At 43.3% G+C, this 25,668-nt stretch overlaps 1 protein-coding gene across 2 annotated transcripts in view; it reads left to right on the forward strand.

The window, feature by feature from the left end:
- LOC129853141 (adhesion G protein-coupled receptor A3-like) overlaps nucleotides 1–25,668 on the forward strand; it is a 295,014-nt gene that overhangs the window by 261,149 nt on the left and 8,197 nt on the right. Inside the window, exons 17-18 of one of the 2 annotated variants that reach the window (XM_055918873.1) lie at nucleotides 9,478–9,623; nucleotides 15,176–15,217. In XM_055918873.1, coding sequence (XP_055774848.1) covers nucleotides 9,478–9,623; nucleotides 15,176–15,217 — 188 coding nt within the window. The remainder of the gene's footprint in view (nucleotides 1–9,477; nucleotides 9,624–15,175; nucleotides 15,218–25,668) is intronic. The other variant, XM_055918884.1, reaches the window with a different exon arrangement.

Here is a 25,668-nt window from a genome sequence, read left to right on the forward strand (position 1 = left end):
GGTGAAGCTGGTTGAGAAAATGCCCAGAGTGTGCAAAGCTGTCATCAAGGCAAAAGGTAGCTACTTTGAAGAATATAAAATAAAATAAATGAATACCTTATTTGCACAAGTATTCAGACCCTTTGCTATGAGACTCGAAATTGAGCTCAGCTGCATCCTGTTTCCATTGATCATCCTTGAGATGTTTCTACAACTTGATTGGAGTCCACCTGTGGTAAACGCAATTGATTGGACATGATTTTGAAAGGCACACCCTGTCTATAGTTATCACCCTGTCCCACAGTTGACATGACAGAGCAAACAACCAAGCCATGAGGCCGAAGGAATTGTCCGTAGAGCTCCAAAACAGGATTGTGTCGAGGCACAGATCTGGGAAGGGTACCAAAAAATGTCTGCAGCGTTGAAGGTCCCCAAAAACACAGTGGCCTCCATCATTCTTAAATGGATGACGTTTGGAACCACCAAGACTCTTCCTAGAGCTGGCCACTCAGCCAAACTGAGCAATTGGGGGAGAAGGGTCTTGGTCAGGAAGGTGACCAAGAACCCGATGGTCACTGACAGAGCTCTAGAGTTCCTCTGTGGAGATGGGAGAACTTTCCAGAAGGACAACCATCTCTGCAGCACTCCACCAATCAGGTGTGCCAAAAGGCTCCTGAAGACTCTCAGACCATGACAAACAAGATTCTCTGGTCTGATGAAGCCAAGATTGAACTCTTTGGCCTGAATGCCAAGCGTCAAGTATGTGAACCTGGCACCATGTCTACGGTGAAGCATGGTGGTGGCAGCATCATGCTGTGGGGATATTTTTCAGCGGCAGGGACTGGGAGACTAGACAGGTTCGAGGCAAAGATGAATGGGGCAAAGTACAGAGATATCCTTGATGAAAACCTGCTGCAGAGCGCAGGACCTCAGACAGGGGCGAAGATTCTCCTTCCAACAGGACAACGACCCTAAGCACACAGCCAAGACAACGCAGGAGTGACTTCGGGACAAGTTTCTGAATGTCCTTGAGTGGCCCAGCCAGAGCCCGGACTTGAACCCAATTGAACGTCTCTGGAGAGACCTGAAAATAGCTGTGCAGCAACGCTCGCCATCAAACCCGCATTTGTTTTTTTTAAATGTGGTCACCCTACAGTCATGAGTACGAAAACGAACCAGCGGGAAAGTGGCCTCCATCAGTTATTCAATTGCATACGGATGGCAGTGTCACGCCATGACCTTAGAGATCATTTTAATTCTCTATTTGGTTAGGTCAGGGTGTGACTAGGGTGGGCAATCTATGTTTTCTATTTCTTTGTTCGCCGGATATGGTTCCCAATCTGAGGCAGCTGTCTATCGTTGTCTCTGATTGGGGATCATACTTAGGCAGCTTTTTTCCACCTGTAGTTTGTGGGATCTTGTTTTGGTACTGTGCTGTTTAGCCCTACTAAACCTTACGTTTCGTTTTTTGTTTTTGTTTTTTGGTGTTCATTGAATAAAGGAAGATGTACGCCTACCACGCTGCACCTTGGTTCACTCATTCCACCAACGAGCGTAACAGGCAGGTCTTTTCCCCCCTGCCCCTCTTTCTGCCCAGTTGATAATGGGCCATTGTAAATCAAAACTATTTTTACATATTAGTAAAGACAAGATTAAATTGAGAATAGTCTCATGTAAAAAGTATTTACAAGCAAAACCACATAACATAACTACAATCTTAAAAAACGTTGTGGGTGTATGGATGTCACTGTCCCTGGCCTGTGCATCATGAGGCAAGGAACAGAGAGCAAGATTTTTTTGCGACTTTCTCAAATCATCAATAGCTAGTCGCATCATGCAGGCCATATATGTTTTTGATTTCTAAGACATACTAAGGTTTGTATCCTTCACAACTAAAGTTTCCAAATAATGCTAAATCTAGTGTAGAGGACCTGTTACAAATTATTACTTTTAAGCTCAACATTGCCACATGCGTGCGCACTCGTTCTGGAATGGGAAAAATATAATTTCTATTTTATTCAGCTAAATTATATTATTTTTACTATAAAAGCATATAATATAAAATAATCGCAAAGGATTTGTAAACATATTTTGTCTGCTAAATAAACATGTCTACAGCCTATGGCATGGTGCATAGCCAGATAACATACAGTAGGCCAACTCATAATATGTTCTTCTGAAATACATTTTCCTCATATCATAATGACCTGCCTACAATAAATAATGGATTTATTGTTATGGTGTATATTAAATAGATTTATTAAACTTTTTTAAATGTAGACGCACGTATCAGCAGCTTGTATGCATGGAGGCCTGGAGATGCTTAACGTGTTTATGTTAATTAACAGTCAATTACCGTGAGACCTGCATTATTTTATATGACAATAACTCGTCTGACAAAATGTCATGACATTGAAATACCGTTATAGAAGGTAAAGTAAAAGCCCAAACCGGTCCATGCGTCAGTACCGGTATATAGTAAAAAACGGAATACCGCCCCGCCCTATGATCAATTAATGTTTTACTGACTGCAGTAAAACTCCGACGATAGAGCTATATGTGGAATAATCTGAAATGTGTAGTTCTGACTATGCTCTTCAAGACTTGATGGTATTAAAACCAAATAGTTATTCAAACCAAACAGCACGTAGTTGTCAATGGTTTTAGCGAAACTGGGGGGGGGTCTCCTTGCCCCCCAGCAGCCAATTCGAACGCTATTGTGACGTTTTATACCCTATATCAGACACGTTTCTTCTCCTTTGTTTGCACAGGAACATTTTTGGGCCTTTTTATAAGCACATTTCAAGCAATTCTACGACACTTCATATGACTGGAGACATTAGCCGAATCGTTTTTTAATATGACACAAATGACAGGGCTGTCTGCTCTGCTGACACTGACAAACAGATCAATACAAGCATTGTCTGATCCATATAATAGGTCTACGAGAAGGGAAGACACAAATACAATATGACATCTATCTAACCTGGAGGAGGAAATTACAGTCCAAAAATACATTTTCAAGCGGCAGTCACCCAAGTCTAAACAGGTTTCCCTCCATCCTTTTTTACCTGAGTAAAGTACATGTTGCATAAAAATGAAATTCACGATAGGCCTGATGTAAACAGCAAATGTGTCGGTAAACTTTCCAAATGTCGACAAAACAAAATGCGCTAGACAAGGTGGGATCTTTTTGTGTCTGTAAAATGATGAGAAATGGCGGTGTAAACGCTCTATTCACAAATATTTATACAATAACCTTCATATCGAAGTAGGAGTCACTCGATGACAGGTTGTGTGGTCTTCCCACTACGACTCAGGAAAGCATGCCGTTTATTAGGCTACAAAATAAATAAGTTATGATGAACTTCACAGGGTGGTGAAAGTGCAATGAGGGATGAGCTTGAAGCTCCTTTCCAATAAATATCGAGGGTCTTATTCTGGTGACATGATCATCGATGCTTGGCTGCCATTTGACAAGTAAAAATACTCTCTCTCTTTTGTCCATAATAATATAGTTGAAGTCGGAAGTTTACATACACTCAGGTTGGAGTCATTAAAACTCGTTTTTCAACCACTCCACCTATTTATTGTTAAGAAACTATTGTTTTGGCAAGTCGGCTATGACGTCTACTTTGTGCATGACACAAGTAATTTTTTCAAATAATTATTTCACTTATAATTCACTGTATCACAATTCCAGTGGGTCAGAAGTTTACATACATTAAGTTGACTGTGCCTTTAAACAGCTCGGGAAAAATTCAGAAATTTATGGCATGGCTTTAGAAGCTTCTGATAGCTTAATTGACATCATTTGAGTCAATTGGAGCTGTACCTGTGGATGTATTTCAAGGCCTACCTTCAAACTCAGTGCCTCTTTGCTTGACATCATGAGAAAATCAAAAGAAATCAGCCAAGACCTCAGAAAAAAATTGTAGACCTCCACAAGTCTGGTTCATCCTTGGGAGAAATTTCCAAACACCTGAAGGTACCACGTTCGTCTGTACAAACAATAGTACGCAAGTATAAACACCATGGGACCACGCACCCGTCATACCGCTCAGGAAGGATACGCGTTCTGTATCCTAGAGATGAACGTACTTTGGTGCGAAAAGTGAAAATCAATCCCAGAACAACAGCAAAGGACCTTGTGAATATGCTAGAGGGAACAGGTACAAGAGTATCTATATCCACAGTAAAACGAGTCCTATATCGACACAACCTGAAGGGCCACTCAGCAAGGAAGAAGCCACTGCTCCAAAACCGCCATAAAAAAGCCAGACTACGCTTTGCAACTGCACATGGGGACAAAGATTGTACTTTTTGGAGAAATGTCCTCTGGTCTGATGAAACAAAAATAGAACTATTTTGGCCATAATAACCATTGTTATGTTTGGAGGAAAAAGGGGGAAGCTTGCAAGCCGAAGAACACCATCCCAACCGTGAAGCACGGGGGTGGCAGCATCATGTTGTGGGGGTGCATTGCTGCAGGAGGGACTGGTGCACTTCACAAAATAGATGGCATCATGAGGCAGGAAAATTATGTGGATATATTGAAGCAACATCTCAAGACATCAGTCAGGAAGTTAAAGCTTGGTCGCAAATGGGTCTTCCAAATGGACAATGACCCCAAGCATACTTCCAAAGTTGTGGAAAAAATGCTTAAGGACAACAAAGTCAAGGTATTGGAGTGGCCATCACAAAGCCCTGAACTCCATCCTATAGAACATTGTGGGCAGAACTGAAAAAGCGTGTGCGAGCAAGGAGGCCTACAAACCTGACTTAGTTACCCCAGCTCTGTCATGAAGAATGGGCCAAAATTCACCCAACTTATTGTGGGAAGCTTGTGGAAGGGTACCCAAATAGTTTGACCCAAGTTAAACAATTTAAAGGCAATTCTACCAAATAATAATTGAGTGTATGTAAACTTCTGACCCACTGGGCCCACTGGGCCCACTGGGAATGTGGGCCCACTGGGAAATTAAATTGTTCTCTCTACTATTATTCTGACATTTCACATTCTTAAAATACAGTGTTGATACTAACTGACCTAAGACAGGGACTTTTTACTAGGATTTCACTATATAACGCACCAGTTGTTTGTGACAAAACCATCAGTAAAGTATAAAATGCAATGGAAACCCACTTAACTAAATTCTTTATTCGGTACATGGGAATGTAACCACAAAAGTTATTTTTATGTGCGCTACGTCATCAAGCACAGCCTTTTATCCACAACAAGTCAATATGATGGGAACACCTCTGGTGGGGAAATGTTTTCTGCAGATTGTAGAATATTCGCATGGAAATGTGTCAACAATTGGATGGAAACCTAGCTAGTGATAAAGCGTGAATGTGCGCACTCACCGGGGATACGGCGAGGGTCCGTTCCTGTAGGTTCATGCTCTACAACATCCGCAGAGTACGACCCTGCCTCACACAGGAAGCGGCGCAGGTCCTAATCCAGGCACTTGTCATCTCCCGTCTGGATTACTGCAACTCGCTGTTGGCTGGGCTCCCTGCCTGTGCCATTAAACCCCTACAACTCATCCAGAACGCCGCAGCCCGTCTGGTGTTCAACCTTCCCAAGTTCTCTCACGTCACCCCGCTCCTCCGCTCTCTCCACTGGCTTCCAGTTGAAGCTCGCATCCGCTACAAGACCATGGTGCTTGCCTACGGAGCTGTGAGGGGAACGGCACCTCAGTACCTCCAGGCTCTGATCAGGCCCTACACCCAAACAAGGGCACTGCGTTCATCCACCTCTGGCCTGCTCGCCTCCCTACCACTGAGGAAGTACAGTTCCCGCTCAGCCCAGTCAAAACTGTTTGCTGCTCTGCCCCCCCCAATGGTGGAACAAACTCCCTCACGACGCCAGGACAGCGGAGTCAATCACCACCTTCCGGAGACACCTGAAACCCCACCTCTTTAAGGAATACCTAGGATAGGATAAAGTAATCCTTCTGACCCCCCCCCCCCTAAAAAGAGTTAGATGCACTGTTGTAAAGTGGCTGTTCCACTGGATGTCATAAGGTGAATGCACCAATTTGTAAGTCGCTCTGGATAAGAGCGTCTGCTAAATGACTTAAATGTAAATGTAAATATGGCCGATGTTCTCTGCTGGTGCCAATAAGATACTGTTCGCTCAATTAAGTTGAGAAAATTGATAACTATCCCATATGAAAAAAATACTATAGTTTACTATGGAATACTACAGCACTTACTATAAAATCATGTAGTAAACTATATAATACTATAGGAAATACCACTGTATTGTCCGCAAAAACACTACACTTTAACTATTGTAAATACTACAGTATTCAATTTGCATATACCCTGCCCATTTCCCTCCCTCATATCCCAATTTGTGCCACCCTTAATAAGTGATACATCTACATGCCAAGTATAGACCATATATTTTGTTAACTACAGGTTATAGAAAACTATCTGCTCAGACCCCAGTCCTACCTACCTACACACCTACAGGTTATGGAAAATGTGTTATGTTTGTATTTCTCCAGTAGGTTTCATCAAGGATAAAGCCTCTACTTCTAGGTCAAAGATAATAAAACAAAAACACTATAGTAAGCACTGCAGTAATATCAGCAAAAACACTACAGTAAATACTATAGTATATACTACAGTATTTATACTATAGTTAACTGTAAATACTGCAGTACACTACAGTGTATACTACAGTATTTATACCATACTATTTTTTTATGTGGGTAAAAGACAGATTACAGTATTTTCATTGTCTTCACTTTACAGCAATAGCAATTTTCCAAACTATGTTTTCCTTCGACTGCCCTTCAGACTGTAGGCAATGCGATTTAAAACAATCCACAGTTTATTTATTTTTTTAAGAAGCTAATGGTCTTGTGTGGCCAAATCATGCTTTCTGGTGTATTAGCCTATTTGGGTTGGTTTTATTTAGTTCTGTGTAGACAGGAGTAGGCTAATTAGACTTTATTATCAATGTAATTCAGTTTATGGAAGCACCGGCTATGCCCCTCCCTCACATAGACTTAGACTACTGTGTGTGTGTGTGTTTGTGTATACTAACATTATACAGACTTACATTATACAGACTAATTGGTCAGAAGAGGGGTAGAAGAAGCCATCTAGACAACCAAGATATGTGTTAAACATGGGAAGAATACAGGCCTATTAATATCAAAAAACAGAATGAGCATTTGTAATTTTACGTGTGTGTTTGTTGGTGGGTGGGTTGGTGGGTGGAGGGCATTGCTTGCTTGCTGAGGGCATTTATCAGCCAGTGGTCCTCTTATTCCCTCCAATCTATTCTCCCCCATCTTTCTATCTCTCCTCATCCCTCTCTGCCTACTACTCTCTTTCCCTCCCCCTACTCTCCATCGTTCCTTCCTTTCTCTCTCCTGTGTGTGTGTGTGTGTGTGTGTGTGTGTGTGTGTGTGTGTGTGTGTGTGTGTGTGTGTGTGTGTGTGTGTGTGTGTGTGTGTGTGTGTGTGTGTGTGTGTGTGTGTGTGTGTGTGTGTGTGTGTGTGTGTGTGTGACGAGGGACAGGCGCTAAGCAACATTTCTCTCTCTCCCCCTCAACTACGTTAGCGGACTGGCTAAAAACAGCGATTCTAAATGCAGTCTCAATTGCTGCATATCAAATTGTTCCTAAGAATCTGAGGTTTAAGTTTATTGAAGTTTATTTTAGTTTTGGGCCTCCCGAGTGGCGCAGCAGTCTAAGGCACTGATCAGTGCTAGAGGCATCACTACAGATCCGGGTTCAATCCCGAGCTGTGTTGCAGCCGGCCGCGACCCATGAGGCGACGTGCAATTGGCCCAGCGTCATCCAGGTTAGGGGCGCTTTTGGCCGGCTGGGATGTCCTTGTCCCATCGCATTCTAGCGACTCCTTGTGGCGGCCGGGCGCATGCATGCTGGCTTCGGGCGCCTCCGACACATTGGTGTAGCTGGCTTCCAGGTTAAGCGAGCAGTGTGTCAAGAAGCAGTGCGGCTTGGCGGGGTCGTGTTTCGGAGGATGCATGGCTCTCAACCTTCGCCTCACCCGAGTCCGCACGGGAGTTGCAGAGATGGGACAAGACTGTAACTACCAATTGGGGAGAAGAAAGTGTGAAGTACATTTACACACTTTATTCACAACATATAAAAACAAATATTTATGCAAAACAAATCTATTTAAATCACAGTTTATCATAATAAGCACTCGCGTCAAACAGTATAATTTGTGCTCTGATTTGTTGATTCAACTCAACTGACATTACAAAAAAGACATTCTATTGCAAGAGCTAACATCATCAGTTAACATCATTTTTATGACATTCTACATTACCATGGAAATGATTGCATCACATTATCAGGCAGCCGTTGCTAGTGTACCCGTGGGTTTAACAGTCAAATTGCAAGGGTTAGAGGTTCCACGCCTGTTCTATTCGTTCTATTTCTATGTGTGCTGTTGCTACATTGTGGTCACTTCAGTCAGATGTTCGTTCGACTAAAAAAATAAAAAAAATAATAATAATTTTTAGTTATGCCGGTTATTTTAGTTTCATGCCGGCCTTCATCCATAACCATCGGTTATACGGTAATTGTGCCAGCCCTACCCACTGTCACTCTCTTGTGAATGTGCTGTTCATATCTTCTTGAGGTCAAAGACTGGTTCAGTGTGTGGCAATAAGACTCACTCCCTGAAATGTTTTTACTCGGGTTCCATTCCATCCTACCGTAGTGGTTGTTTGTCCATTCAGCCAGCGTTCCTTTCAGTCCAAAGTGGGTGGGTTAGAGCTATGATTGAATCACAGACCACCACCTACTCACTGTGAGCTTCTTCCACCATTAACCAGCCTCAAGGTTATTTCCAATCAGTATCATGTCTGACTCCTGTATGACTCCTTTCGTCCCTGTAGAGTTGGTTAAGCCTAGCAGACTGGAGCGAGTTATTTGATTGGATGCCTCTTAGTGTTGGGTCTGCTGAGCAAACCGAGGAGTGTGATTGGGAAAAGAAAGACAATGAATTTCAAGTTCTCTCTCTCTCTTTCCTATTTTCTCACTCTTTTTCTCTCCCCGTAGCTGTCTTTATTTCTCTTGATGAAGCCTCAAAACAATGCGAGATCAATTCCCATTCAAGCATAATTCATGAATATAAGAACAATGGATGGAATACAATGTCTGTTTGGAAAACAAGCATCACATTTTGTAAAGAGCATTGTAGACGTGACTGACATTCCTATTGTTGTTTATTGTTGACGGCTCAAGGTACCTGTCCTGAGTCCTCTAACGGTATTGATGGCGGGTGTGTCCCCGAGTACGCAGGCGCGCACACCATTTTGCACACTTGAAGTGACATTGATGACATGCTCGTTGTGTATGGGAAAAGAACTCTCTCTGTGAATCAACTGGGTGCGAACAAGTGGAAGTGAGAGGGACATGAAGAATGTGAACACGAGCCTTCTATGATGTGAAGATAGATACAGTGAGTGACCCATGTCTGTCTGTGTCCCCTGGTGCAGGTTGGCGTGGTGTTACACTACTCGTCCCTCTCCACCATGCTGTGGCTGGGGGTGATGGCCCGGAACATTTACAAGCAGGTGACCAAAAAGCCCCTTCAACACCAGGACAGTGACCCGCCTGCTCACCCCAAACAGCCCATGTTGAGGTAAACACAATCCTCCTCTCAGGGTGACCCCTCGTGTGTGTGTGTGTGTGTGTGTGTGTGTGTGTGTGTGTGTGTGTGTGTGTGTGTGTGTGTGTGTGTGTGTGTGTGTGTGTGTGTGTGTGTGTGTGTGTGTGTGTACGCATGCCTGCTTGTCTACAAGTGCAGCTGGTCGTGCTTGTTGTGAACGTGCTGTTGGTATCTTTTTTAGGTCAAGGATTGGTTCGATGCACAATTCTATGCTTTCTTATTTAATTTCTTTCCCTGCTATACTGTATGCCTCATGCGAAGATGCTTGTACAAATCTGTACACAATAGTATTGGCCTGCTCTTTTTGCCAGTGCTTATTAAATCTTCATTCGCACTTAATTCAAGCCTTTGGATACGGCTTCTCTTTTATTAGAGGGTGTGGATTTTGAACCTTTGTCTTTAACCTTTCTGTAATGTTCTGTTTCTGAAACGCTATTAGCTACAGAGAGAATGATGGTGTGTGTGTGTGTGTGTGTGTGTGTGTGTGTGTGTGTGTGTGTGTGTGTGTGTGTGTGTGTGTGTGTGTGTGTGTGTGTGTGTGTGTGTGTGTGTGTGTGTGTGTGTAAGACTGTAAGGGTAGGCATGATAGGCGGATATACATGTAAACAGGGCTGAAATGTGACCGGTAGCAGGAATATGTAAATACTTATGGCAATAAAGTAGTGGTAATATATACATGTAAACAGGAGTAATAGTGACCAGTAGAAGGATAAATAGATGCCAGAAGGTGATACAGCCAGTCAGGATGTATTCGATGGAGCAGCTGTAAAAGTTCCTCAAGATCTGAGGGGCCATTCTAAATCGTTTCAGCCTCCTGACGGAGAAGAGGAACTGCTATGCCTACTTCCCGGCGGTACTGGTGTGTGAGGGCCATGATACGTCCTCAGTGATATGGACACCAAGGAACTTGAGGGTTACTTGAAATGAAGGATATTATAAGCAAGACATGCTTGGTAGATTCTGTATAAACCTTAGTTGTGTGTGTCTGTTTTGTAATTTTCTTCGAAAAGCAACGATTGCCACGGGTTTCACTTGGAGAGTAACCGGTTCATTTATCTGAAGAGGTGTCTGTAGCTAGTTTATATTCCCTGCTTTTTGCTTTGTTCACTTCATGCACTTTATGGTAATGTTACTGTCACTGCACCGAATGTATACAGTTTGGCTACTCATTAGCTCGTGCTTCTCTTACACTTACTAATGTCAGGAAGTCAAATGTTGAACTTGAGTCACTCTCTGATTTAGGGAAGAACTTTTAGTTTGAATAATATGACACACCATTTGGAAATGACTCGGATAAATACCCTAGATTGCTGGGAGCCGAGGATATTATTTTTAATCAAACCCATTTCAGAAATGGGGCCTGTTCCATTTAGAGACTCCTGTTGGTGTGGTAGAGATGCCATTCAACGAGCTGTCTGCTGCTTAGCAACTATCACTATGCATGGAGGTAGGGAGGGAGAAGATACTGACATTTGCCCAGGGAACATGTGTTTATTAACATCATCGTATGCATTATCATCGTCATCTCACGGTCATTATCGCTTTGACAATCACTGTTCAGCATCTTGTCATCAACATAACCGTAGGAAATGGAGGGGAAGCCACTGTGGGAAATGTATCTCACAGGACGTGTCGGTTCGTTGGCAGGATAACAAATGACGGTGACTGTGCGAGGATGGTTTGCAAACTGACATGTTACACATATGACTAAATGAATTATATTCAAAACTCAAATACAGGGGCAAAGTTTGAGCGTCTGTGCCAAGTAGTAGGTGACTGATGGGTCAGAGTAAATTATAGAGGTACTCATACTCTCAACCTCTGTTTTTTGCTTCGTATGGTTTTGAGTCCAAGTACCTATTGAGGTAGACAGAAGAAGTTGTTTGGTTTCGATGATGATAAATGGGTTTGGTTTGTGTGTTGGCTAAGTCCTCTGGCTGAGGCTGCTTTGCTGGGAGAGAGTGAGAGAGGGAAGAGCAATGAGAGAGAGAGAGAGAGAGAGAGAGAGAGAGAGAGAGAGAGAGAGAGAGAGAGAGAGAGAGAGAGAGAGGAGAGAGAGAGAGAGAGAGAGAGAGAGAGAGAGAGAGAGAGAGAGAGAGAGAGAGAGAGAGAGAGAGAGAGAGAGAGAGAGAGAGAGAGAGAGAGAGAGAGAGAGAGAGAAGAGAGAGAGAGAGGAGAGAGAGAGAGAGAGAGAGAGAGAGGAGAGAGAGAGGAGAGAGAGAGAGAGAGAGAGAGAGAGGAGAGAGAGAGAGAGAGAGAGAGAGAGAGAGGAGAGAGAGAGAGAGAGAGAGAGAGAGAGAGAGAGAGAGAGAGAGAGAGAGAGAGAGAGAGAGAGAGAGAGAGAGAGAGAGAGAGAGAGAGAGAGAGAATAGTGTTGATCCGGCGAAAGGAGAGAGCGAGCAGACTTAAACTATTACCTGTTACCATGGTGCCCACCCAAGGCTCGACACAATTGCCTCAATCGCCTGTGTGCCTGCTGAGCCTGCATTGTACGTCAGCTTTCAGAGCTATGACCTTATCACCAATCTCAATCTGTTTAACGTCTGATCGTGGCTTTAATTCATATCCGCTTAAGTGTGCACATCCGATTTAACGTCACTTCCGGTGTTATATTCATGTACTTATTTCCGTTTCTGCATATGCTGGCTTCACGTGCTTGTGAGGAAAAAGAAAACTGGGAACTAAGAAGTGGTAGGACCGACATGATTGAGTACAAGTGCTTTTGAAGTTTGAACAATTCTTCAACCGATCCGATTTTAGCTAGCTTGATAAGCTTGCTAACATTGCTAATAATAAAGTTTAGCTACAGGTAACTACCAAAATGAAGATAGCACTTGAGTAAATTAGCGACACACAGTATATTGAAAGCAGGTACTGTACTTTCACACAGGTGTGGTTTCTGAGTTAATTAAGCAATTAACATCCCATCATGCTTAGGGTCATATATTAAAATGCTCAGTGTGTGTAAAACTCCATCAACAAATGATGGAATTTCTCATGGAAGAATGATGGCACATCCCTCCAAAAGAATTACAGACACTAGTAGAATCTATGCCAAGGCGCATTGAAGCTTTTCTGGCTCGTGGTGGCCCAACACCCTATTAAGACACCTTTTTTATGTTGGTGTGTCCTTTATTTTGGCAGTTACTTGTAATATTTTCTCAGAGCTTCCCGAAAACTCCGATAGCACGTGAACGCAATATTACTCATTATGCTTGGCATCAGCTTTGGGACAGTGAGACACTCATTCCTCGCTGGAGGAAAGTGCTGTGTGTGCGCTTTGCCGATCACAACTCTACTGTGTAACTCAATTTGAGCAAATTCGACAGGAAAGCCTGTTGGACTAAGAAAGGTTGACCCGTGGTGATGGGAGACAGACGGACAGATAGCACACCAACACCAGGTTTACCATAGAATCTTGAAGATGGCAATGTCATTGTATCGTTAAAGATATGTTGCCACAGGCTTTGACACTTTACTCTTGGAGAACTGTCGAACATTTGAAGTCACAACCGTAAAGAAATAAACGGAGACAAAGAATAAATAGAAAGTGCTGAAGTAGCTTCCCAGCTGGCACATTACGTTCTCTGGATGTTCATCGGTTTGTTTATGGTATCAGTTGGGTTCTGGGAACCTTCCTCTTGCATCATTCTTTCATTTGAAGAAGCTACATGGAAAATCTTGAATAAAAAGTTGATTACACCCTCCTTTTCAAGTATTGTATGGTACAAAATATGAAATCCAGGTAGCCTGCAATGTCAACATTAGGTATTCAGTGCACATTCCTACATGAACCATCTGCAGCTGGATGCCAGTGAAAGTCATTGAGGACAAGGACCCTCAGCCTCTCTTCACACTCCTCGACCATCTGCGCAGCACAGGGAGGGGGATTTCTGGCATTTTCTGGAGGTGTATGTGTGTGTCTAATGCTTGCCATCAGAGGGGCCCAGGCAATGAGACTTAGCCTCTGGAGACAAATCCATTTTCCTCATCCTCCTCCTATCCCCCCTTCTCCTCAGCCCAGAAAAAGCCAGATTACAGAATCTGATGGTAGCGGTTTATTTGGGCTGTCAGCTAATCCGGCATTCTGTCACGGTGACCTTTGTCCAATTGACCCCTGTGTGTGATGTGTTGGCTCCACTGGTTAAATGCTTAGGATGCAAATAAGTACAGGAGATAGGGTACTCACTGAACACTCACTTCACTTCATTAAAAATAGCAGTGGAACTGGGCAATATTCTCTCTTTTGTTGTTGTTGCAATACAGTAATAACTTCAGTGGTGCTGTGTCTGTGTCAGTGTGCAGTGTCTGCATCAGTATTCAGTGACCCAAAATAGAACGCGTTACGGTAAGCGGCACAGCAACCAATTACACAATGCGGCTTTATTCACCCGTTTTTGCACCAGTTTCCTCCATCATCGGTAAATATCACAACATGTGGACTGGCCTGAGTGCTCCACTCCCTGTAGTATATCCAGGGCCAGACAGCGAGACAGACGACAGTACATAGACAGAGGAGAGCGGGAGGAGGCACTTCTCGCTCCGGGGTCTTTAGATGTCTATTTATATCAGTTGATGATTGCTGCTGCTCCCCAAAACTGATCTCAAAAGTGCCCGCCCTCTGCACTGTCTGCCATTTTGTGTCGTGAGTTTAAAAGACTCTTTAATGGAGAGTAATGCGATAAGAGAGAGAATGAGAGCGAGACACAGAGAGCGAGAGAAGGGGAATGAGAGAGAAAGACCTACAGTAGGGATGTGTTCCTGTGTATGTATGCGTGCGTGCGCGATTATGTGTGTGTCAGCCTGGCATGGAAGGCTGGGGTTGTAGACTGGTGATTGGTTGAGATAGAGAGGGGAAAATAGGGGTCACAAAGCACTAGGCTTTAACATCTCCTGGTCCTCTCGTCTTTATGCTTGTCTCCTTGTCTCATTGTCTCCTTGTCTCCTTATTTCCTTGTCATGTGTGTAAATGACTTTCTGTTGGAGGAGAGTCCCGAGGGAATGACTCCCACTCAGACAATGACAGCCCCGGTAATGCTCCCGCTTCCACCTGCCTGCCCAAACATCTTGATCGTAATAGAATTTTGGGATGGGTGCAGTGTAAGGGAAGAGGGTGAGAGGTGGGGACAGAATGGGTTGGGGTAAAGGGGAGAGAGCAATAGCAAGACAGACAGAGGGAGAGAGGACGGGGACTGCATGTTCCTGCTTTGTGTTTTTTTCCCAGGGCTGAAACAGTGCTTGGAAAATATCTCAAGCCGTAATAGAGACATCTCCGATTTGAGGAGAAGTGGATGTGCCAAGCAGTGTGAACATGCTCCATCCAGCACAAATAACACTGTTTGTCTACTTGTTATGTGTTATACTGTATCTCAGAGCTGTTCTTATGTTGAGGAGTTGTAGAGTTGTTTATACTGTGCAGAACAGGAGAGAGGAGAGTAGGAGGTCAATTTGTACTTCTTTCTCTCTCGCATACTGTCTCTCATTCTCTCTTTTTTCTTCTCTGTTTTCTGTCCCTTCATCTCCAGTCTACAACCCAAGCCGGCGCACAGAGAGAAGCACATCCTCAGGTCTCTTTCTTTTTCTTATTTTTCTCTCTTTGTCTCTCTCGCTCTCTCTCTCTCTCTGACTGACTATCTCTCTCTCGGTCTGACTGACTGACTGACTATCTTTCTCTCTCTCTTTCTCTCTTTCTCTCTCTCTCTCTCTCTCTCTCTCTGACTATCTCTCACTGACTCTCTCTCTCTGACTGACTATCTCTCTCTCAGTCTGACTGACTGACTATCTCTCTCTCTCTCTGACTCTCTCTCTCTGACTATCTATCTCTCTCTCTCTCGACTCTCTCTCTGACTATCTCTCTCTCTGACTCTCTCTGACTCTCTATCTATCTCTCTCTCTCTCTCTCTCGACTATCTCTCAATTCAATTCAATTGACTTTATTGACATGGCAAGTTCATTATTACTTATATTGTTAAAGTATACATATCGAAAAATAAAAAATAAAATAAAAATATATATATTATTATTATTATTTATATATAAATAAATGGTGGGACCAACAGCAATAATACTAGTAGTAATGGACATGGGATTACCATTAACAACAACTACAACAACAATGTTAATCAGAACAACAATACATTAAAGCAATGGTAGTAGGCCAGTGTCAACATGACTGAGAAGACACATGACATGGTATGAAAGACAAAACAAAACAAGATGGGAAATATTATCGACATTACTTTGCACTTTTCACTGGCTGTCCCTCAGGTTGTGGCAGGAGGACACATATTTGGCTGCCAAAACTGCACATTTTGGCTTTTCACCCAATACATATTAGATTTTCTCTTCATCTTTTATTAGTTTCAAATTCTTTGTATTGAATTATAATTTTGGGAAAGAAATATTCTCTTAGGTTTGAGTATTTGTCAGAGTGTAATAGGAAATGCAGCTCTGTCTCTACCTCTCCCCTGGAGCAGAGTGAGCACAGCCTGTCCTCTCTGGGCAGCCAGGTTTGTCTGTGACGACCGGTCTCTATAGCCAGACTGTGCTCACTGAGTCTGTACCTAGTCAATGTTTTCCTCAGTTTTCTATCAGTCACAGTGGTCAGATAGTCTGCCACAATGTACTGTCTGTTTAGAGCCAAATAGCATTGAAGTTTACTTTGATTTTTTGTGGTGTCTTTCCAATAGGTGATATATTTTTATTTTTGTTTTGTGATGATTTGGTTGGGCCATGTTTTCTGAGTGATGTCCTGAGGCTCTATGGGGTTGGTTTGGGTTGGTGAACTGAGCCTCAGAGCCAGCTGGCTGAGTGGACTCTTCTCTTGTTTCATCTCTTGACATTGTAGAGCTGTGTGATGGAATGTTTTGGGGTCACTTGTTTTTAGATGGTTGTAAAATTTGATGGCTCTTTTTTCTATTCTATTTTTTCTCTCTCTCTTGCAGTGCATTCTGGGAGTTTTTTTGGGAGTTTGAGTGTTTGGTTTGGAGGGCTCTCTTGAGCTTTGCTATTGGTCTCTTTCTTTGCTGGCTTTTCTCCCACTTCTTATGGAGACTCTTTGGGTAGGCTCGCTTAATATAAATGGCGCCAGAGATGCGGGAAAGAGGAGTGTTTTGGGTGAATATGTAAAACAAACCAAAATACAGGTGTTGTTTCTGCAGGAGACGCATAGTGATATGGTGAAGGAAACTGATTGGGGGCTCTGGTGGAAAGGGGCAAGTGTGTTGAGCCATGGGACAAATTTTAGTGCAGGGGTGGCAGTCATTTTTGTACCGGGTCTGTCTGTAAAAATTAGCTCCTCAAAGGAGGTGTGTAGGGGTAGGCTGCTTGTTGTTAATTTCTGCTTTTACAACATGGGTTTTGTCTTTATAAATGTGTATGCGCCTAACACAGGGAGATAGAGGGGGGTTCTATTTGGGTGTCTTAGACAGCAACTCTCACGGGTAGCGCCTGAGGAGAAGCTGGTGGTCGGCAGGGACTGGAACTGTGCAATGGATTTTACGAAAGACAGAAATGGGAAGAGCCTCATTCAGGATCAGTGGGAGTGTTAAGGGACATCATTAATCAGTATACATGGGTGGTCTTTGGAGCTAGGGTGAGTGCAGCCCGACTTGATCGTTTTTACATGTCCAGGAATCAGAGCAATAGGCTGTTGGGCGCTACCATTCTCCCGGTGGGGTTTTCAGATCACCACATAACCATGGCTCGGCTGTCTATTTCACCAGGGCCTCGGCATATTGGAAGTTTAATGTAAAGCTCTTACAAGATGCTACTTTTTGCTCAGGTTTCCAGATTTTTTGGGAAAGGTGGAGGCAGCAAAGAGAGGAGTATGAGTCTCTGAGTCAATGGTGGGATGTGGGATAGTCCAAATTTGGCTTTTCTGTCAACAGTATACAGCTCTCTCGTCCTCAGAGGCTAGGAGAGTATTGGGGGAACTCGAGCGTTGTATTAGTGAGATGGAGGTAGAGGTAGAGATGGTGGGGCAAGGCAATATAGGCCTCCAGGCTAATTTAGCTGAATTACGTAAGGACCTGGGCAGTTTTTTCCAGGTTAAAGCAAAGGGATCACTTGTAAGAGCTAGGTTCTCCATACTCAAGGAGATGGATGCTCCCAGCTCCTTCTTCTTTGGTTTAGAAAGACAGAGCGGTGAAGCCAAGGGTATGCATTGTCTACGGCTGTCTGATGGGCGGGTGACCTCTGTGGTGGGGGAGATGCAGGAGCGAACTGTGGAGTTTTATACTGAGTTTTATAGGGCAGAACTGTGTGATCCTATGTGTGCCCAGGTCTTGTTTGCAGAACTCCCTAAGCTCCCTCTGGCACAGAGGGATGAAATTGACATTCCTCTGTTATCCCGTGAACTGGCAGAGGCCGTAACCCAGATTTCCCCCGGCCGTGCACCGGGGGTCGATGGACTCCCAGTGGAGTTTCATAAAATATTCTGGGGAATAATTGGACTGGACTTCTTTTGCTTGTTGCGTGAATGCGTCCTGCCCAAAAAAGGGGACTTGTGTGAACTTAAGAACTGGAGACCTGTGGCATTGCTCTTTGTGGACTACAAGATATTTGCCAAGGTCCTCTCTAACAGACTGAATTCCCATCTGGACTCTATAGTACACAAGGACCAAACATATTGTGTACCGGGACGGTCAATCACGGACAACTTGTTCTTAATCAGGAACATGTTGGACTTATCGAGAGGTTCTAATGTGAACTTTGGACTGGTCTCTTTAGATCAAGAGAAGGCTTTTGATAGAGTGGACCATGAGTATCTGTGATGTCTGATTTTGGGTTTGGAAAAAGTTTTTTGACCTATGCGGCGATGTTGTATGCTGGGGCGTCATGTATGGTCAAGGTGGAAGGGGGGCTCAGTAGGCCAGTCTGGGTGAGACGGGGCATCAGACAAGGATGCCCTTTATCGGGGCAGTTAAATACACTAGCCATTTAGCCTTTTTTGGGCCTGCTACGCAGGAGACTGCAGGGAGTGTGCTGGACAGGCATGGGTGTGTTAACAGGCATAGCAGTGTCAGCATATGCAGATTACGTTTCTGTGATAGTCAGGATATGCAGGCACTAGAGACTAGTCTGAAGGTGTACGAGGGAGCTTCGCCAGCTAAGGTAAACTGGGGCATGGGGGGGAATAGGCCCCCTCCGCTGCTTCCAGGGAGTTTGCAGTGGGGTTGTGAAGGGCTTAAAATGTTGGGGGTGTACCTGGGCTCGGAGAGGTGGTTCACGAAGAACTGGGAGGGGCTGTCACAGGCAGTGGTGTCAAGACTGGCCAGTTGGATGGAGGTGGCTCCTGTCCCAAGTGTCATATAGAGGGAGGGTGCTGATAATCAAGAACCTGGTGGCATCTTCCCTTTGGCATAAACTGGCTGTCCTCAACCCCCCTGCCGGTCTGCTTGCAGACTTGCAACGCAAGCTGGTGGACTTTTTCTGATCGGGCCATCACTGGCTGAGGGCGGCAATATTGTACATGACCGTCCACAAAGGAGGACAGAGCCTGGTGGAACTGGAGATTAGGGTGGCTACTTTCTGACTAAAGATGGTGCAGAGACTGCTGTACCATACTGATGTCGGCTGGAGGGAACCAGCATGCGCTCTACTGAGGAGAGCTGGCGGATTAGGGTTGGACCAGCAGCTGTTCCTCGTGAAGCTGGAGAGGCTGAGTACAGCAGCTCTCTCCGACTTTTACTCTGCAGTGCTAAGGGCCTGGCAGCTGCTAAGGCCCACACGAGAAGGGGGTGTGGAGCCTGGGCTGTGGGTGTGGGAGGAGTCTATCTTCCACAACCTAGCCATCCCTTAGAGATCAGTTCAGTCGGCCACCCTGCAGAGGCAACTGATGGCAGCGGGTTTACTAAGGCTGGGTGACCTGCGACTGCTGGGAGAGGAGGGGTGGAAATCCCCGGAAGTCCTGGCACAACAAACAGGAATAACGTCTCTTAGGCTGCTGGAGAGATTCCTGGAGGAAGTCCAGGAGGCACTGTCTGAGCCGGTAAGGGGGATGTTTGAGCGGCCAAAGGGGGAGGGGCCACCAATGTTTCCGCCACTCCAGGTGACGGCAGAGACTGGGGACTGGCAAGGGGGTCTGGAGAACTTGTTAGATTTTAACACTCTGAGCCTGGGGGAGTTTGAAAGGGTGGGAGGTAAAGCCCTCTACAACCTCTGCATTAAGGTAAGGAACATTAGGAGCCTAACAGGAGTGAAGGCACATCAGTGGCAGGGGGTATGTGGGGCGGAGAGTATGGTGGGTTTTAGATGGAGGGGGCTCTACAAACCCCCAGTACCAAAGAGGTCAGGGGACCTCCAGTGGAGGGTTTTACATGGAGCCCTGGCCGCTAACAGCTGGTTGGCACGGGTTGAACCGGGAATCGGGCAGGGGTGTCCTTTCTGTGTTATGAGAGAAACTGTGATTCATGTGCTTTCAGTGTGCGCCAGGTTAATGCCATTAATGTCTCTGTTGGAATGTCTGTGTGAGAGGTTGGGGGTGGTTTTTACTGTTGGGATGTTTATAATGGGGTACAGGTATTCAAATAAGGAGAAGGCCAAATGTGTTTTGTGGAATTTTCTGTTTGCTCAGGCAAAGTAGGCTATTTGGCTAACAAGGAGGAACAGGGTCAAAGGTGGAGGGATAACATACCCTTTACTATTATTCAATGGGATGGTCTCTGCGCGCCTTATGGTTGAATTTGAGTTCTATAAAATGATAAAAAGTGTGGCGATGTTTCAGGAGATATGGTGTGTTGGGGGGGCTGTCTGTATAGCTGGGGAAGATGTTTTGGATATACGGTTGTAGAAGTGGTGAGGTTTTTGGTTATTGTGATGTGTGGTGTTTTGTATCGTGGGGTAGAGGGCAAGGTGAGTATGGTACATGTATGCAGTACAGGATATTTTTGGGTGTTTCATTTTTTTGGGGGGGGGGTGAGGTTTTAATGAAATGAGAATGTTTCATTAACCTCTCTAGGGTATGTGGGACGTTAGCGTCCCACCTCGTCAACAACCAGTGAAACTGCAGGGCGCCAAATTCAAAACAACAGAAATCCCATAATTTAAATTCCTCAAACATACAAGTGTTTTACACCATTTTAAAGCTACACTTGTTGTAAATCCAGCCAAAGTGTCCGATTTCAAAAAGGTTTTACGACAATAGCACACCAAACGATTATGTTAGGTATGAGCCAAGTCACAGAAAAAGACAGCCATTTTTCCAGCTAAAGAGAGCAGTAACAAAAAGCAGAAATAGAGATAAAATGAATCACCAACCTTTGATAATCTTCATCAGATGACACTCATAGGACTTCATGTTACACAATACATGTATTTCTTGTTCGGTAAAGTTCATATTTATATCAAAAAATATGATTTTAGGCTAAGAAAATGCAGAGCGCCAAATTAAAACAAATTACTATGAAAATTACTATAAAATTAAACTTTCATTAAATCACACATAAAAGATACCAAATTAAAGCTACACTGGTTGTGAATCCAGCCAACATGTCAGAATTCAAATAGGCTTTTCAGCGAAAGCATATGATGCTATTATCTGAGCATAGCACCACAAAAGAGAGAAAACATTTCAACCCTGCAGGCGCGACACAAAACGCAGAAATAAAAATATAATTCATGCCTTACCTTTGACGAGCTTCTGTTGTTGGCACTCCTATATGTCCCATAAACATCACAAATGGTCCTTTTGTTCGATTAATTCCGTCGATATATATCCAAAATGTCAATTTATTTGGCGCGTTTGATCCAGAAAAACATATCTCAAAGGTTACCTGTAAACTTTGCCAAAAAATGTCAAACTACTTTTGCAATACAACTTTAGGTATTTTTTAACGTTAGTAATCGATACAATTGAAGACGGGATGATATGTGTTCAATACAGGATTAAAACAATATGTAGCATGCCTTCTGTTTGATTGAAGCGCATGTCCAGGACACCTGGAGTGCCTCGACTTCAAGATGGCCGTATTTCTTCATTACACAAAGGAATAACCTCAACCTATTTCTCAAGACTGTTGACATCTAGTGGAAGCCGTAGGAAATGCAAGCAATTCGCTTAGAAATCTGGTTTCCCAATGAAAACTCATTGAAAAGACAGTGACCTCCCCCCAAAAATCTAAATGGTTTGTCCTCGGGGTTTCACCTGCTAAATAAGTTCTGTTATATTCACAGACATGATTCAAACAGTTTTAGAAACTTCAGAGTGTTTTCTATCCAAATCTGCTAATAATATGCATCTCTTATCTCCTGGGGATGAGTAACTGGCAGTTGAATTTGGGTATGCTTTTCATCCAAACGTGAAAATGCTGCCCCCTACCCTAGAGAAGTTAAAGAAAGACAAAAAGTCTAAGTCTCTATCTCTCTCTCTGACTGACTATCTCTCTCTCTTTCTCTCGACTGACTATCTCTCTCTGTAGACATACTATCTCTCTCTCTCTCTCTGACTGACTATCTCTCTCTCTCTCTGACTGACTATCTCGCTCTCAATTTTAATTAAATTCAAGGGGCTTTATTGGCATGGGAAACATATGTTATCATCTTCAAAGCAAGTGAAGTAGATAATATACAAAAGTGAAATAAACAATAAAAATGAACAGTAAACATTACAGAAGTTCCAAAAGAATAAAGACATTACAAATGTCATATAATGTGTATATACAGCGTTGTAATGATGTACAAATGGTTAAAATACAAAAGGGAAAATAAATAAGCATAAATATGGGTTGTATTTACAATTTTTCTTCACTGGTTGACCTTTTCTTGTGGCAACAGGTCACAAATCTTGCTTCTGTGATTGCACACGGTGGTATTTCAACCAGTAGATATGGGAGTTTATCAAATCGGGTTTGTTTTCGAATACTTTGTGGATCTGTGTAATCTGAGGGAAATATGTGTCTCTAATATGTTCATACATTGGGCAGGGGGTTAGGAAGTGCAGCTCAGTTTCCACCTCATTTTGTGGGCAGTGTGCACATAGCCTGTCTTCTCTTGAGAGCCAGGTCTGCCTACGGCGACCTTTCTCAATAGCAAGGCTATGGTCGCTGAGTCTGTACATAGTCAAAGTTTCCTTAAGTTTGGGTCAGTCACAGTGGTCAGGTATTCTGCCACTGTGTACTCTCTGTTTAGGGCCAAATACCATTCTAGTTTGCTCTGTTTTTTTGTTAATTCTTTCCAATGTGTCAAGTAATTATCTTTTTGTTTACTCATGATTTGATTGGGTCTAATTGTTTTGCTGTCCTGGGGCTCTTTGGGGTGTGTTTGTGTTTGTGAACAGAGCCCCATGACCAGCTTGCTTAGGGGACTCTTCTCCAGATTCATCTCTCTGTAGGTGATGGCTTTGTTATAATTAGGGATACCCCCCTTTTTTTCCGCCTAAAATTACATACCCAAATCTAACTTCCTGTAGCTCAGGCCCTGAAGCAAAGATATGCATATTCTTGGTACTATTTGAAAGGAAACACTTTTAATGTAGGAGAATATAACACCATAGATCTGTAGAAGAAAATACAAAGAAAACAAACGTTTTTTGTCTTTTTTTTGTCTACCACCATCTTTGAAATGCAACAGAAAGGTCCCACTTCCAGCCATCACTCTGGTTGTAATTCCGATGGTGTCCACAAAATGGCAGCAGTGTATGTGCAAAGTTTCAGACGGATAACTTGAAGTATGAGCGAACTACAGGACATTTAGTGTGAAGTCACCGAGGTACATTTGGGCAAATCGTGAAGGAGACATTTGCCTTCATATTACATTTTTCTTCAAGAATATCGTCCAATCTGTATACTTGGACTTTGATTTAGCTTTTCCAGTATTAGTAGCCATATTATAAGTTCAACATTTACAAAACAACCACTTTTCATGACTTCATAACTCTGAATATTCTTCAAAATTTTGTCCAAAAGGAAAAGGCGTGCTGTCGCACAAGGTTAGCAGCTACATTTTGCGACAGATAGAGGATTCTCCCATAAAGCCCAGCTCATTGGCTATCTAGCTAGCTTTGTTTGACCCTGATTGGTGCTTATTTGACGAAGTTAGAGTTGGTCAAGTGAAGACCGCCTTCGTCATCGGCGTGCCATGAAGGCGTCGCTCTCTGACCAAATTTGGTGTCATATAGGATATACTACACCCCTAATGATATAGTGAAGTCTGGTTACGTTCTAGGATCTCTGAGGAATACATACAAATGTTATTTGACTGGTTGAAACAACGTTTAGGGTTAGATTTACACAGATTTCTTTCTTTACAAATTGAACGAGTGGAAATACAAAATCGATTGTGCATGCTTATGGACCTTTTTAGGACATGAAAAAGGATTTTATCCAACAAAACAACACTTCATATTATCTCTGGGACCCTTTTGGATGATAAATCAGAGCAAGATTTCAGAATGTAAGTACACATTTCACCTTCAGAGGTGAATTTATCAAACCTAACACGATTAAAAAGTGTTTTGTTGTTAGGAGCTCTCCTCAAACAATAGCATGGCATTTCTTTCGCAGTAATATCTACTGTAAATTGGACAGTGCATTTATATTAACAAGAATTTAAGCTTTTAGCCAATATAAGACATTTATATGTACCGACATTTGTTGTTTCCCTAAAATCTGCGATCGTGAAACAAGGCGCGGGACGCCGATCCCTAAGATGGAAGGTTTGGGAATCACTTACTTTTAGGTGGTTGTAGAATTTAACAGCTCTTTTCTGGATTTTGATAATTAGCGGGTATCGGCCTAATTCTGCTCTGCATGCATTATTTGGTGTTCTACGTTGTACACAGAGGATATTTTTGCAGAATTCTGCATGCAGAGTCACAATTTGGTGTTTGTCCCATTTTGTGAATTCTTGGTTGGTGAGCAGACCCCATACCTCACAACCATAAAGAGCAATGGGTTCCATAACTGATTCAAGTATTTTTTGCCAGATCCTAGTTGGTATGTCGAATTTTATGTTCCTTTTGATGGCATAGAATGCCCTTCTTGCCTTGTCTCTCGTATCGTTCACAGCTTTGTGGAAGTTACCTGTGGCGCTGATGTTTAGGCCAAAGTATGTACCGTTTTTTTGTGTGCTCTAGGGCAATGGTGTCTAGATGGAATTTGTATTTGTGGTCCTGGCGACTGGACCTTTCTTGGAACACCATTATTTTGGTCTTACTGAGATTTACTGTCAGGGCCCAGGTCTGGCAGAATCTGTGCAGAAGATCTAGGTGCTGCTGTAGGCTCTCCTTGGTTGGTGACAGAAGCACCAGATCATCAGAAAACAGTAGACATTTGACTTCAGATTCTGATAGGGTGAGGCCAGGTGCTGCAGACTTTTCTAGTGCCCTCGCCAATTCGTTGATATATATGTTGAAGAGGGTGGGGCTTAAGCTGCATCCCTGTCTCACCCCACGGCCCTTTGGGAAGAAATGTGTGTTTTTTGCCTATTTTAACCGTGCACTTGTTGTTTTATAATGTCGTATGTTTTTCCCCCAACACCACTTTCCATCAATTTGTGTGGCAGACCCTCATGCCAAATTGAGTCGAAGGCTTTTTTGAAATCAACAAAGCATGAGAAGACTTTGCATTTGTTTTGGTTCGTTTGTTTGTCAATTAGAGTGTGCAGGGGGAATACGTGGTCTGTCGTACGATAATTTGGTAAAAAGACAATTTGACATTTGCTCAGTACATTGTTTTCACTGAGGAAATGTACGAGTCTGCTGTTAATGATAATGCAGAGGATATCCCCAAGGTTGTTGTTGACGCATATCCCACGGTATTTATTGGGGTCAAATTTGTCTCCACTTTCGTGGATTGGAGTTATCAGTCCTTGGTTCCAAATATTGGGGAAGATGCCAGAGCTAAGGATGATGTTAAAGAGTTTTAGTATAGCCATATTGGAATTTGTTGTCTGTATATTTGATCATTTCATTGAGGATACCATCAACACCACAGGCCTTTTTGGGTTGGAGGGTTTTAATTTCGTCCTGTAGTTCATTCAAGGTAATTGGAGAATCCAGTGGGTTCTGGCAGTCTTTAAT

Source organism: Salvelinus fontinalis, chromosome 1 (genome assembly GCF_029448725.1).
Source record: "Salvelinus fontinalis isolate EN_2023a chromosome 1, ASM2944872v1, whole genome shotgun sequence".
Classification (NCBI taxonomy): domain Eukaryota; kingdom Metazoa; phylum Chordata; class Actinopteri; order Salmoniformes; family Salmonidae; genus Salvelinus; species Salvelinus fontinalis.